This window comes from Sinohyriopsis cumingii, chromosome 11, assembly GCF_028554795.1.
Source record: "Sinohyriopsis cumingii isolate HCF-2022 chromosome 11, ASM2855479v2, whole genome shotgun sequence".
In the NCBI taxonomy this organism is placed as follows: Eukaryota; Metazoa; Mollusca; class Bivalvia; order Unionida; family Unionidae; genus Sinohyriopsis; species Sinohyriopsis cumingii.
The window spans coordinates 59,371,068-59,387,014 of record NC_142971.1 but is presented as its reverse complement, the minus strand read 5'-3'; the positions used below and the strand labels follow the sequence as shown (position 1 = coordinate 59,387,014).

Sequence of the window (15,947 nt, the reverse complement as noted above, 5' to 3'; positions counted from 1 at the left end):
ACAGAATACTGTAATATCAGAAATTTTTATATGGGACTAATTTTATGGTTTTCATTGTTGCCTTGAGCCATGAATCTAAAGACACAATGGGCTGAAAATGATGCAGTTGACCTAAAATGGATACTTTGTAAGTTTAACATTGAAAGTATGACTATGTAGCAGAGGGAAACCATTACAGGTGTATTTGTGTGAAAGTTATTTGTGCAAACATGTACCAGCAATGGAAAATTGTTTATCAGTCCATTCAAGTTGTGTGCTTCCTTGTCTCGATCATGTAGGAATAGGGTTCACATTTGAACACCTTAATTTTGATTGGATGCAATGGCTTGCATCTGCATCCAATGAAATTCACAGAACTGAAGCACAGAAATGTCAGCTCAATACACCAAGATGTAGACAGGATTATCGCAGCTGAACCATAGCTAGCGAAGATGATTAAATGGAAGTGAAGTATAAGTATGAAATCAAATTTATTAATAATTATTTTTCAGTACAACTAACATACTAGTGTACAGAACTATTATTTGAAAAATAATTTTCAATCAAGTAACCTAAACGATTTTAAATTGATTGAATGCAGCGATTAGTATACAGTATGGCAAGATGCAAAAGTTGTTTAATACAATGAGAGAGTGAACTTTAATTCCCAGCTTTGCTGTTCCATGTGGCAAAGTCGCACCAGCATCTCAATAGCATGACATCAGTAGCAATTGCCCCTCTTGTCGTTCAGAGTAAGCCAGTGCCACCTCAAGAGCTTTACCCCTTTGCTATTACTCATTTGCTCCATTTTGTCTAGTCCCAATCCAGTCCCAGCATCATTATCTTCATCTTCATTGTCATCCTGATTCATCAGAGCTATTCTGTCATGGTCAGTCAGTTCTTGTTGTTTGTCTTTCTCCATCCATTCCTGTACATCATCATCATTCACTTTTGTACCGCCTGGAATTTGTTTTAACAAAGGTGCCAGATTATCACAATTTTCTTGCACCATTTCTTGTATGCTTTCGTCTTCCAAAGCAGCTTTCTCTATGATCTTGCCAAAATTTGTGATTCAGTCTCTTCCCATGATTGTGCTATCCAAACAGTAATGTATTTTAGGTTCAGTTTCCAAAGCTTATCTAGCTTGCTGTCTCCATTGACTATCAACTCAATACGCATAGTTAAAAGATTATGATGATATTTTGTCTTTGCTTCAAGCACATTAGGAGGAAGAAAAATTATTCTAATGTCTCCACTGCTCAGTTCATCCTCATCAGGATGAGACGGCGCAATATCAATGATAAAAGTTGCTTTCCTTGGTTGGTTTAGCGATTTCAAAAATTGTTTCTGCTGAAGGAACAAATTCATTGAAAAACCCGCCTCAGGAAGATTTGAAGCTATCTGTACATTCTCTTGGTTCTTATATGACACTGGTAGAATAGTAGGAACTAGGTCTTTGAAAGCTCGTGGCTTTTTGTCCTTTCCAGTAAATGCGAGTTTTAGTTTGTGGTTACCAGTAGTGTTACTGAAGGCTAGAATTGTCACTCTTTCCTTTCTTTGTTCATACCCAGTAGCTGAAGCTTCAACCCAGGATGCTAGAGTTTTTGAATGCAGCATGTTAAAGGTAAGGTCTGTCTTGTTGCAGTTATATATCTGCTCACCTGATAATCCTTCATTGTCAATGAAATTTTGCTTTAAATTTCAGAAATTCTTTCGAATTTGCTGACAATTTTCTGTCTTCAGATATTAAGCTGTCTTAATTCTTATTATTTCTTCCAGCGATCAAGCCAGTCTACACTATCCATGAAATGAGGTTCCCCATCATTAAATTCCTTTTGGAAAATCAGATCTTTCTCTTGTAGGAATAGGATAGGAATCCCTTTCTGTGTGAACCATAAGAACAAAGCTTCAATAACATTGTCATATTCCCATTTCTTCATAGTTTTTCTGTCCTTCATGTGAGGCCCAATCAGAATGCCACTTTTCTAACTCAGTTCTTTTCCTCTTCCAGTAACCAACTGTAACTTGCCCACACCATGCAGATTTTTGCATGGACTCATCATTGTCCAGTCTGATTATGGCCATAAGTTTTTGTTCTGTTGAAAGAACTACCTTCTCTTTTCACTTGCCATGGTCCTCAAACTTTACAGTTATATTAAAGGGGAAAATGTAGTTAGAAAAATAAAACACAATCACAGTAATGTATGTACAGTACAAAGATAAGTAACTAGTGCAGAAGAACAAAGCTATTTCCATGGCGGTATATGATACACATAAATGGGATGTGCGTTGTTAATCCAAAAGACCAAAAAGTTCGAAAATACTAGAGCTATGGCTTCAAGCTCCATTATTAATAAAACTATATGTGTATATATATATATATATATACATACACACTAATAACAGCAGAGTATTAACTCACTCTTCACCAATTTTAGGACTTAAGCTATTGAATCAACATCGTGTCAGTAAATTTTATGGTACACACAGTTGCTTGTTAGGTAAATAATCCCCAAAGTGTTGAATTAAACAAGTCCAGCTCTTTCAAAACCACTAATAGTTATGCATGATCTTTTATTCTTTGTCATGTGGGCTACAGTAACATTCAGCGTGAATTTAATTGTTTAAAAGTTTTAAAATCTATTTTTTTTATTTATTCCATGATATGTCAAAATAATGAAGTTACTGTTTTTTAGAACTCATACTTTTTCCAGAAAATAGTTTGACCTTGAATGTTCATTTTGATAAACACAAGGCTGACCTTTTTCTCGACCTTATTTCAGAATTAGTAACAGCCATGTGAACAAGCTTTTTTAAAAATTTATTTGTATTGTGGGACTTATAAGAGTGAGATTGAGGGTGTATTGAATTGACTCTAAACTTGTAAATAGTTTTTTGTGAAGTAAACGTCTTTTATTTCTCAGAGTTAAATGATTGGTTCTTACCAAACACGATCACATGACCCTTATCCAGGGCATAACAATGAGAATTGATTAATTTTCAAATAGGGATATTAACTGAATTTTTTTTTATAGACTTTGTGACTCCATTGAAAAAAAGACGCTTAGCCAGAGAATCTGTAGACCAGCCTTTTCAAGTGACCATATCTCCGTCCATATCAACTGTTTCATCACAAAGTTCTTCCATAACCTCAACTGACTTCAATGCTGATTCAAAGTTAGAACTTGAAAAGGATGCTGACTCTATGAGAACAGACAGCATGGAGGGGGAGGTATAGCTTTATAGATATGCTTCAGGAAAGATTTTGTTATTTATCAGTATCTCTGTCTCTGTTGTACTTCTTATTCATTATAAACTTCCCCTTGAATATTGATATACAGGTAAACCACCGATTTTCCAGCAACGGATGGTCTGATGCCTCTTTTAGTCTGGAGAAAATTATGAGAGAGCACTTGAAATTCACGACACTGCCAAATTAGTTTACTGGGTGGGCACTCACTTGGATTATTTACACTGCAGTTGTTGGTGGTGATACTTGTATTTTGTGCAATTCATAGCTTATTTTACTTACATTTAACCCAAGCTATGGCTTCTTAAGAAAGGTGCAAGTGTCAGTGGTGGTGTCAAGTGTAAACACCAGGCAATATAGATACAGGATAAATTAGAACTGTTGAAAATACTTTACCATGGTGTTTCCATGCCAAAGTTGTGTGACACATTGTATCAGTTCATCGACTGTTTATGATATAAAGAAGCAGAGGGAGAAAATATTGAAATTCTATTCAGACAGTGATTACAAGAAGTGAATAAACATTAGAAAAACTTTGAAAGATGGTAAGAGTACTGAGCATGACCAAGTGACGATGGAATGGTTTTGACGTCAGTGACTGAGTGGACTAGTCGGGCAGGATGGTAATGGACCAGGCTCAGTTGTCTCATAAAGAATTTAAAGTGGAACATGAGTGTGACTATAGTGAAGGATGACTTCAAAGGTTCAAGAAGCATCATATTTCCATGCATAAAGTGTTTGGAGAAAAACCGTCTGCAGACTATGAAGGATATGCCAAGTATGTGGACGAATTTCAGAAGGTTGTAGTTGATGAGCATCTCAGTCCTGAGCAGGTATATAGATGAAACTGCATTATATTGACAATGCATGATCTTGGTTGGTCCGGCAAAACTGTTTATCCGGCAGGGTTTTGGAACCAATGGTGCAAGAAAATTGGTTGTTTACCTGTACTTGATTCTAGAAAGAGGACTTGAATTAGTATTATAGAATTAAATTTCTTTTACCAGTATAACTAGAAAAGAAAGGTATGTTCCTTCAGACAAAATAGATAACATTTTATAAATTCAGCAATGTTACTAGTTTTCCCAGAATTTATTTATTAAATTTTGCTGAAATGTAATGATGACAGAAGCATTAGCTTGGTCTACATAACCGATTGCAAGACATAGTTATCATGTTTCTAAGAAAGAACCCTTCCAATTTTGGGGACAAAAGCATAAAGATGAAGGTCAGTTGCTAAAAGTGTACGTTTTTATTGCAAAAAGTATTTTTTTTTTACTTGAACAGATAATATTTTTCCTTGCAATTTTCAGTTTAGAACAGACAGTTCCATTCTGATAGAAATGTATTGCATTTTTATAGGAATACAGTTCAAAAATATGATTGGTTCATTCAGAAATTGAGGTTACAATGCCTGACTTTCTCTGCCATATTGGTTTTGCAGACAGTTGCCACTATCACTGTATCTCATCTTTGTAATATTCAACTTCTAATCATGTTGAATCTGAAAGCAGAATATTCAGAATTTTGTCCAGGAAAGATAAGAAAACAGAATTGGAAGGACACTTGTGCCATCTTGTTTAGATTTGTGAAACCATCCAGTAGCAACAGGGGACGCCGCTAGAGGGCACTGGCGATCAAGATTAATGTTTTCTTAAAATGTCAACCTCATTACACCTGGTACTTTCTCCGCTTCAATATGCAAAAAGCCGACATTATTACATCCGACTGTATTCATGGTTGAAAGGTCAATTATCTATATTTAGCTTATATGACACTGGGCCATTTCTACAACTTATTCAGTGGAAAAAAACAAAAAACGAATCTTTGAGAACACTGAAAAACTAAATAAATGCACATACACGCTCACCTATGCCTACTTTTTAAATATTTTGGAGTTATTTTTATGAGAATAATGGTAAAATGTCTGCGAATATTTGTGGAAAACCCACAAATTACGTCTTTTTCAAAGGTCACCCATGCCAGCAAGAACGGTAACTCTTCCCGGCACATGAGTACGTACAAAATGTAAACAGTGACAACAATATGACATAATTTGGGTTAAAAAACACACGCAAACTTGATTTTATGAAAAGGCAGACGTTTATGGCAAGGAATCGGATTATACAGACGTCTGTCATTCATTATACCAAACTTATTACCAAATATACGTACAACTTTTGTTGTGTAATATATTTTCGAGGTTAGAGACTTGATGTGAGTATCACTCACCGATTCAGTGATACTAGACGTATTGATAATATTATGTGATTGTGATCACTGAGATATTATCAATGTCAGGTCATCTGTTCTATGTATGATTCTTATCTAGAGACACTGGTATTAAAATTAAAATGTCATGTTTAATAGGGACGGAAAAGAGGTAAAAGTTTAACTGTTTTTCAGATTTTTGAAGAATGAAAACAAATTCATTTAAAATTATCATGCCATTGTTTGTGAATATCAATATGAATATTGTCGTCATAAGCCAAGAATCGATCTGTAGTATTTCTCCATTTAAACAAATGCATAATTATAAATATTTCTTGAGAACCAACTCAGTGCCAGTTTCTTCTCTATCTCTGATACCACAATTATATTTGCTTCATGAACTATGTAATATTGCTCAAAACAATGGTCAGAATTATTATGAAAATATCGCAAAGTTAGGACATCCAAAATTTAATGTTGCACCATCCTAAGCTGACACTATAGAAATCCTGACTTACTGTATTGAAAACTTAGTGGAAAACCTTTTGTCATTGATTTTATTTTATAGATATGAAAACTGACCAAATATATCTTATGATAACTAAATTCTAAAATAGCAATTATTATTTACAAAATTGTGATTTCAGATAAATATATATATGTATAAGAACACTGTAATGAATATGCACTATTGGTTTTAAGAGTAACATACAATTTCAACTTGGTATGACTCATGATTATGCTATTTCATGCAAAAATGTTAGAGGGCGTGTGATAAAAAGGCACAGAAAGTCTTCAAAGTACCTGGAACATAGAAAAAGTGAATTTATTCTTGAAGCTGAATGTTCACAACACATTTATATATAAGCATATGTAAAAAATATGCAACTTTCAGCATGAAGTGACATGAGGTCAAGAATTTTCAAAAAGTGACCAAAGACCAATATTAAAAATGGTGGATGGTACATGTGTTTGAATGCTTCCTGTGAAATTATTTGAAGAGATATCATAAAGATGGGCTCATTTTTGAAATCTGCACACTCAAATTAAGCAGAAAATATTCCATTTTAAAAGATACATATAATTTCAACTTGTGTATGACTCAAAAATAGAGTATTTCATGCAAAAAAGTTGGGGGGTGGGGTGATAAAAAGACACGGGGGGCTCCTGAATTACCTTCATAAAAGTCAATTTATTCTTAAAGCTGAATGTTCACAAAACATTTCTGTATAAAATATATGTAAGAAATATGAAAATTTCAGCTTGAAATAACATGAGGTCAAGAATTTTTCAAAAATTGCCAAAGACCAATATTAAAAATTGTGGATGGTACATGTGTTTGAATGCTTCCTGTGACTTTATTTGAAAAGATATCATAAAGATGGGTTCATTTTTTAAAATCTGCACACTCAAATTATGCAGAAAACGTTCCATTTTTATATATTCTATAATTATGAAAAAATCATCTCCTGTTGCTACATCTAGTAAAGGCAAAAACTTTACATTTTTCAAATTGTGTAATGTGATTTTGCTTTTGGGTATGGAGGCACTCATGAAATACAAAAGCATGAAAAAGCTAATAAACATCGGCTTGCTGCTTCGTCATCAACAACTCGGCATAAACTTAACGACATATATAAAAACTAGAGATAACCTTGATGTAATTCGATTGAAATTTGGTTTATTAAATTTCTTCTAGAAATGTGTTGCTGTTGATTATTTCGCACATGTTTTTCAAGCAGTAAAATTGCACAGGATAACTTGTGTGAAAAAACGAAATCAGCTCAGTAAGAAAATCACACAGATCAGTGAAAGATGGTACATTGGAATCAATAATGATTGAAAAAAGAAAGAAACAAATAGTGCGGAAAAGGCTCATAAAAACAGCCTGTGTCTGAGTGTGTGTTGCACTCATGCATCTTCTAAATGGGCGCTTGAATGGAACGGGGTGCCCATTCAGAAGGTGCAAGAGTGCAATACATGCATCTTTGACATTAAATAATTAAGGAAGGTAATGTCCTACTTTACGGATACTTGTAGAGGTTGTAAAAAGTAAATTGGTATTTCTTTCTGAAATTCAGTATTTCTGTCATAAGCAGTCAGAATTTTTGTACTGCTGACACGCTGTTAAATTGATATAAACCTACATACATTCATCATTCGGTTCTCACTGAAAGACTTTTGATAATGGTTGTTTGTGCTGAAAGAAAATAGTGCTGATCAGACAGTTACTATGGCTGCCATGTTATCATTACTCCTGTATGAATAGTTGCATCAACATGCAGTTTTCATGATTGAAAAGTAATATTGCCATGTGTTTTTCACCAGAAGTCTTCCTGTGATATATAGTTGGTCCAAAATGAAAAACGTGTGATCTGATAGTCCATGATGGCCACAAGAGTGGTCATCTATTGTTGTCACTACTTTTCCTGAATGGACGGGTGTATCAACATGTGTTTGTTTACTTTACTAAACAACTTCTTATGTCTAACTGGTCCTAATGGTGCCATTCAGACATTCACAGTGCATGCCGCAGTGGTCATCGTGAAAGGTTTATCACTATTTCTCCTGAATGAATGGTCATGCATGTCACCCAGGGTTTTTCAGAGAATGACTTCTTGTAATGTCTAGTTGAGTTGGTTGTAAATGAAACTCGAGCCAATCCAACTCTGATATGACTGCCACAATGACTGATTTGAAAATCTTATTACTCCTTATAGGTGACTTGTATATGCCAACCATTATGTTTTTGGCATAATCATTACACTTTTTTTTCACCAAATTATATTTTACTCTAAACTTTATTTGGATTACACCTACACAACTCCCTCAATAACTTGCACACAGTGGGGTCCAAAAATATAGACTGCACTATAAGCAAGGGCACAAGTTACCAAGGTACATTTTTACAAAAATCCGCTAAACAGCCAAAGAACTACGGGGTTGGCGGGGGGGAGACTGGACTGTTTAATAACTGAATCCTTATTTTATAATTGCATCAAGAATAATTTTCAGTAAAGAGCTTTTTCTGCTGAAGTTGTTCGTTATTCTTATAAATTACATTTATTTTGAAAATGTCCAACATTTGAAAGATTGAAAACATGATTCCACCTGATTTCAATAACTGAAACAGTACACTAATGTTTTTGATTATTACATCAAAACTTTTCGTTTTGTTAAATCGTCTGGGTCCCGGAGTGGGGTGTTATTTTTTTTGTTTTCAAAACAAGGAGTCTGATAAGCAGGGAACCAGACTCCCTGTTGATACACCACCAAACAAGATCCTTTTATATATAAAAACATGCAACATTTGTTTGTGAGACCATAGTCTACGTCAAAACTCAGCGTTTGTATTGTTCAGTTAGAAAAACGTGACACCATGACTTCATTGAAACTACTATCATCCTTGAAGATATCTCTATGTGCGAATTTTCAGGAAATCTCTGAAACTCATTTTCCCCAGAATGGTTCATATCTGTGAAACAAAGTTCTTTATTTTACGAAGTTCTCATTTTGCTTGATTGCCTTGTTTTCTTTGATCACAGTTATGAATGAGTCAGTTATTTTAAAGTAGTATAATTAGATTACGTACACAACAACATTTATAACATTGTTCGATTGATCAACTGAAATGAGGTAGCCGACATACGACCAAAGCCGCTGGTTCTTGAGTATGTAGGATTTGTATGCATTTTAACTTTGTTTTAAATGGTTGTATTCCGTCTCCTTTGTTTGATTAAATAGACATAATGAACATGTTAATAGAAAAGGAAGCCAGCTTTTTATTTAGTGCAACAATACAAAATATACTTCCACAAATCCAATATTAAAACAGTTGGCACTTAATTAGGTTCTCAAGAGAAGCGCTCATGGATGCAGCTATTATGGTAGACACATTTTACATTTAATTATGAGAGGATACATTGCATTTATGGTGAGTATACTTAAAAGGAACTAAAAGAAAGAACAAGAACACAAATTTAAAATGATGAAAAAACTATTTAATTGGTATTTATTTATTAAAGTACTGCCTCCACTAGGCATAAGTGACATTTTCATTGATCAAAATTTCCTTGAATATCGCTAATTATGGTATGCTAAGAATGTCGTTTGGAACAAAAATGTAACAAATTAAATGACTTAAAAGTTGATATTTAATAATGTTGATAAAAATTTCCAGGTCCAATCTGCGGTTTTTGACGATAAAACGAGCATTATATCAAAGTTTCGTCAAGTTCAGCAAGTTGGAATAAATTTTGTTGGTATTTTCTGCTTTAAAGAATGGGATCCATGACTGACCCCGCATTGTAAGTGTGTTCGCAAGTTGTCAGGGAATGAGTTATTGAGGAAGTGGTGTATTTGCTACATTAAAAAATAAAATTAAAATAAATCAATAACATGTTATGTCATTTTTATTTTCATCTCTTTTAATTCCACTCATGCAGATTTGAGAATGTTCATAAAAGGGTGACTGCTGCATAAGAATAGCATAAGAGTACTTTCTTTATTTGCTATTTATAGCAACTATATATGACCCATTTTCAAGAAAACTGATAGAATTCTTCACATGTGAACTTTGCCTAACAGATTCCCAATATATAAGGTAAATAGAGTAGTAGTAAAAATGTATATTTTTCATATGAGCTGTAAATCTAGCACATAACATGTAGATTACACTTCTTACATCCAGATTACGGGTTTTTTTTTTTTTCTTGCATTTATCATAGCAATAATTACACTTATACCTCTCAGGTGGGTTGGGTTGGCATGCATGATGGTTGGTTATACTATTTCAACATTGTGGTTTCACCAAAATAATTTTTTTCCTAGTTAGTATTAAATAGTCATGTGCTAAGTCTGGTATCAAATGTGACCACCATTGCATCCATCATGAAAAACCTGTTATTGTTCCACCACCAAGCATAAAATCAATAAAGCTTGGGGGTTTGAATTTCTGGAAATCTTTTTAGCCAGTAGAACACCAGGATCTTCCAGGGACTCGTTTTCTGCCTTGTTTAGAAGTTTTTCAAACATGCCACTTATTTTTGTTATCATGGAATTGAAAGGTTTATTGCTTATTGCTTGAGGAATTTAATCTCTTTCTTTTCACATGTCCAGTTCTCTAGTTTCGTAGCATAGGTCAAATTTTAATGTGTAGTTCAATATCTCTTTTCAGGCTTTTATATCACAGGCAACAGAACATTATGTTAGCAGTGGTTTAATAGAAAAAGATGTGTGTTCAGCTGAAAAGGAAATTTCTACATCTCTCAGTGATAATAGATTTTTCATCCATCAGACTGCAGAAGAAATTGAGTCTGAAATAATTGAACCCAAGTCAGAATCAAAACTCCCCACTTCCTCAGATTGGGATGAAAATCCAGTAGTTGAGGGAAATAACCTGATTTCTGGTGATTGTTATTCACTTGTTAATTCTAACTTGTTGACTACCAGTGAAATATTATCTGGAAGAAATGGTGTAACAGCCTCCTCAGAAAGGTTATCTGGAAGGAATGAAGTGACAGCATCCTCTGGTTCATCTGACACTTTTGTTTTTGTCAGTTCTAGAATTTCTGCTGACTGTACTGTAGTAAGTTCAAGAGATACAGAATCTGATATGGAAGACTCGTCTAATCCTTCAAAAGAAAAGGTAAATTCAGAACCAGACAGCAGTGAATGTTGTGTAAAGGAATGTGTGTTGGAGAAGGAAGGGCCAGTGGAAATGGAATGTGATAGTGTTACTGTGTCAAATAACAATGGTGACAAGTTAGATGAGTTGCATCCCAGATTCTCAGGAGAAAACCATGTTCAAGAAACAATGGAAGTTGACAGTACTCAGGTTGACGATAAAGAGTTGAGGATGTGTAATGAAAACAATGATCAAGAACCAGTATCTTCCATTTGTATATCATCTGAAACTCGTTCTGATTCAGTAACTCAGAGTGATGGTTATGAAATTCATTCAGACAATAGTCGCAGCCTTAGGAACAAAATGACTTGCAGCAGTAGTTCTCCAGAACAATTTTGTAGTTCATCAGAAGTGACTGACCAGTTAAAAGCTGACAGAGATGAAGCACTGCAGGACACATCTTGTGTTGACAAAGCTCAGGTGGATAGTAGTACAGATTTACAACAAGAAACTGTTTTACAAAACTGTACAGAATCAAGTGTTAGTAGTGATGTGACGTATTCTCACATAAGTGATAGTGTTGTGACTTCATTTGATGACAAACAGGAAGAATATCCAGTACAAATTACTGCAGATTGTCAGAGTAGTGCGATGCCGAAAGATTGCTCTAGGACTGAGGCTACTAATGACCTAGTTTCCTCACAGTGTGATACAGATAGTATTACGGGTAATGAATGTAGTAGTAGTAGTTTTTCCACAGCCAGCTCTTTATTCATTGACAGTGTCAGACAAACTGAAGTAACTGTAGACTCCACCACATCTCACTCACTCACATTATCAGATGTCACTAGTTATATTAGTATTCAGGACCCATTGCAAGATGGGTCCAATGAATGTGAATCCATGGACGTTTCATCTGCATCAGATTCAGGACTGTTTGTGAATAGTTATATGACAGGTCTCAGCAAATCATCTCCATCGAAAACACTTATTGAGGATCAACAGCCAGTCTCTGCCAGTGACCAGGGGCCTTCTTCAAGTAATTCTCTACAGGATGAAAGTCAGAATTTACCCACAAAGAAAAAGGTATGATTTGATGTACTGTAAAATCGGCATAATAAAAACAGAGATGCCTACCATTCTGATCGTTTCAGAATCATTCCCATATTTATGCAAAAAAATTTACACTTTTACAATCATATCCCTCAGATTCATGTTTTTTAGTCAGATAAGTTTTATATATGCAAAAAATAAGTAGAATAAATTTTGCCCTAATTTGAATTTTTTAAAGGGAATTAAATCGGTTAAAACTGAAGTTGAAAATTATTCCTTTTCATACTGTCCAAAGAATAGATATACAATATATATATATATATATATATATATATATATATATATATATATATATATATATATATATATATATAATGGGGTCAAATTTGGTGGTTTAAATGACACGTGACAACAGTAGGCAACAAAATAATGCAGAGAAGGTACAGTGTCCATACAATAACTATACAGTACAGCTCATGCAATTTTTGTTTTACATCACTGTCAGAGTAGTTGACCCCCTACCTCACAAATTGCACATTGAAGCACCTAGGTGGAGGGTAGGTACCTAGCAACTCTCTGTTGCAACTCGGCAGGCACATGTGCATCGCTACTGTTTTGGGTGTTTGGAGATATTAGTGATTGATATTCAGATATAATAGCCAATAAATAAAGACCACCTGTTAAAAGATTGAAACATCTGACTGGATTAAAATATGGTACCATTGGGAAAAATATCATAATTTTCTCAACTTTATATATTGGCCCGTGTGGGTATGTGAGAAAGCTTGCCAGTAGCGTCTAATGGGTCGGTGGTTCTTTCCGGGGTTTACACAGGTTCTTCCTCCACCATTATACTGACCGCCATGTATAGCCTATCATGTGCTGAAAAATGGCATCAAGTCCAACAACAACAACAACTTTATATCTGGCCATTTTAAAAAATCTTTTTTAATTTTATAGTTTTACATCATGATCAGTTACAAGTAGATTTCACCGATGTTTCTTAATGAAAAAAAAAAAATTTATTGACTTAACAAGATGCTGAGCTGTTGGCTTCACTATAGTGGCAAAAGTTTATTGCATTGTTGCAAAGGAAAAGTAATCCATTGTGATAAGCTCTAAAAAAAATTCCAAATGATGACCACAGCTGCTATTTAAAATAAAACACTTGAATTACACGAAGCCATCTGAGTTGGAGCATCATATTGATCAGTCCAAATTATAGTCTTAATTAACAGTGGAAGTTGGATAATTATTCATAATCAAGGAGAATATCTCTCTCTCTCTCTCGTTGAGAAGATTGTTTGTCCTACTGAATCTTCACTTGTCGTTTCCCACAAAACAATGTCAGACACTTATCTAGATTCACAACACTTTTATTTTATAAACATCACCATAATGCATAATACAGAATCTTGCTTTAGAAAATCACCAAGCTACTTTAAATGCAAGTTCCTAATCAGAAAAGCATCTGTTCTTTATAATTGCATATGCATATCATATCTAAACAGGAGCCCCTAGTGGTCTAAAGTGCTCACCATTATAGCTCACTGTCATCTCACTTCTGTCTGCATGTGTTCAAGTCTCTGATTCAGCCAATGTGGGTATGTGAGAAAGCTTGCACATCCAGTATCCAAGCCGTCATCTGTTCAAGTTTGTGTAACTGGGTTACACAATTTGTTTATAGAGTTAATTCATGTGTGTCTTCGTTGAATGAAGCCGTTGACTTTTCTCTCTGAGTAAATGATTCTGTTTCTGGATGAGATAACTTTCATTTTACTTCATTAATTGTTAGATTTGCAATGCACATGTACAGAATTTGCATACTTTCCTAAAGTCTAGTCAAAACCGTCATTACAGTTGATTTTACAACTGAGCACTAATAATGTCAACACCTAGTACCTTAATAACAATGGAAGTACCTCCCGCTAAAATGAGACAAATTTGAATGCTGGAGAATATAATTACTGTAGCTTAAAGAAGTGAAAAAGAGCAGACCACTCACAAAATAGCAGTGTAAACGTCGTTAAAACAAATTTAGGGTGTTGTAAAGGAGGAGTAAATCAGAAATGATTTCATATGATAATACATGTGCATGTGATCTTTAAATGTAAATGTAATTTCATGTTTAATGATAGAAATATATCTGTATTTTTATATATCTGTATTTTTATATAACTGTATACAGTAGTATTTTAGCAAGAAATTTTAATAATGAATAGAATATGTGCAGTGATTGTGGCTACTTTTCTTTAAATCATTCTTAAACTGGGTCTTAAAACTGGTCTTTTTGTACAAACCCATTATGAGAGACCACCTGTCTTGAGAAACAATTTTTTATTGGCAGAGCAGTTTAACAGTTTTTACTGTGTGTGTGTATGTATGTATGTGTGTGTGTATATATATATATATATATATATATATATATATATATATATATATATATATATATATATATATATTTATTTATGCCAGTGTGACGTACAGAGACTTATTGGCAAAACATTTTTTTTTCCATTCCTATATTTTCACATGTGAAAAATAATCTTATAATTTCACATGTAAAAAGATTTCCTATAATGCCATTTGATGCCTGATAGTGTGTGTAAATCACTGTATATGACCGTTTTGCAGCTTTTACATATTATATCAGCACAGAAGCCACAGTTGGGGCCTAAAATACAATCTTAATGTCCTGAAACAGATGGGATGCATGCTGGATGTTTTCCCAAGTTTCAATTCTTTTCAAAAATTATACTTTTTTCCATCACCTGTGAATACACCCCCAAAATGGCCAATTTTTTACTGTTATGCTGTTGCACTTAAAAATATTTCCCTTTTCAACAAAGAATATTAGTATTTCCTTATATTAGAAGAACAGAGTGTTGTCTGTATTCTTACAGAAAATTTCAACACAAAAGTTTTAATGTATTTTTAGAAGGTAAAGGTAGAAAATTGGTCGATATACATTGTGACCCCGCTATAACACGGTAGTTGTGAGCCATAAAAGCCGACCGCGTTATATACCTAACTGTGTTATATGCAGCCAAGTCAGTTAGCTGAAGAAAATGTACACCACCCCAAAAAAATCAAAAAAATTGGGGGGAGGGTTAATAAATGCGGGAGGTAAAATACGTGCTTCGTCGGCACAGTTACCATCTTGAATTGGTGCATATTAAATGAGAAATGTACCTGTAGTGAAAACAGAGAAGACATAATAGTTTACTTTATTTAGAGAACCATGAATTGGTACATATACGTGAATCCTGTTTATATATAAATGTCTAGCATGAACAGAGTATCAACACCTTGTACTCACCTGCGAACCTCATCATATACATTGAATCCACAATACAAGTGATTCCATCGAAAATATGCACACACAGCTGTAAAATATTCATTAATTTTGTAACAGGTCATATTGGTCTGAATTCAGTGGAAAAACATGGCACAATCACGTAACGAATGACAAAGCACATTTACTTTAAAGTACGTTCCAAGTCTGTAAAGGTTAGTTTGCGTTTTAAGCTGCCGTTGGCATAAACTTTTTTCCTACAAAAAGGAAACTTTCACAGCACATTGGAAAATGCAAAAATCCATCAGATTCCATCACTTTTATTTAAGTTTAGTACTGACTTCCATTGAAGAAAAGTTCTTAGCTGTTATTGAAAGATTGTAGTCGGCTTTCTTTGATGAAGGGTGCATGCGCTATTGAAGTCATCGCTAAAGGAGAGCTTTGGAGAACCAAACGAATGCCTATTTCTTATTGTAATGGCAACATCAAATAACTGTATTGCATGATTGAGACAGGCATTTTTTCCATTTGCT

General features: G+C 34.2%; 1 protein-coding gene across 6 annotated transcripts in view; it reads left to right on the top strand.

Annotated features, from left to right (window-relative positions):
• The window catches only part of LOC149788525 (uncharacterized), a 182,008-nt gene that overhangs the window by 118,776 nt on the left and 47,285 nt on the right, over positions 1-15,947 (top strand). For all 6 annotated transcript variants that reach the window (XM_089974539.1, XM_089974538.1, XM_089974536.1 and 3 more), the window contains 2 exons: positions 3,015-3,211; positions 10,617-12,152. In XM_089974539.1, coding sequence (XP_089830665.1) covers positions 3,015-3,211; positions 10,617-12,152 — 1,733 coding nt within the window. The remainder of the gene's footprint in view (positions 1-3,014; positions 3,212-10,616; positions 12,153-15,947) is intronic.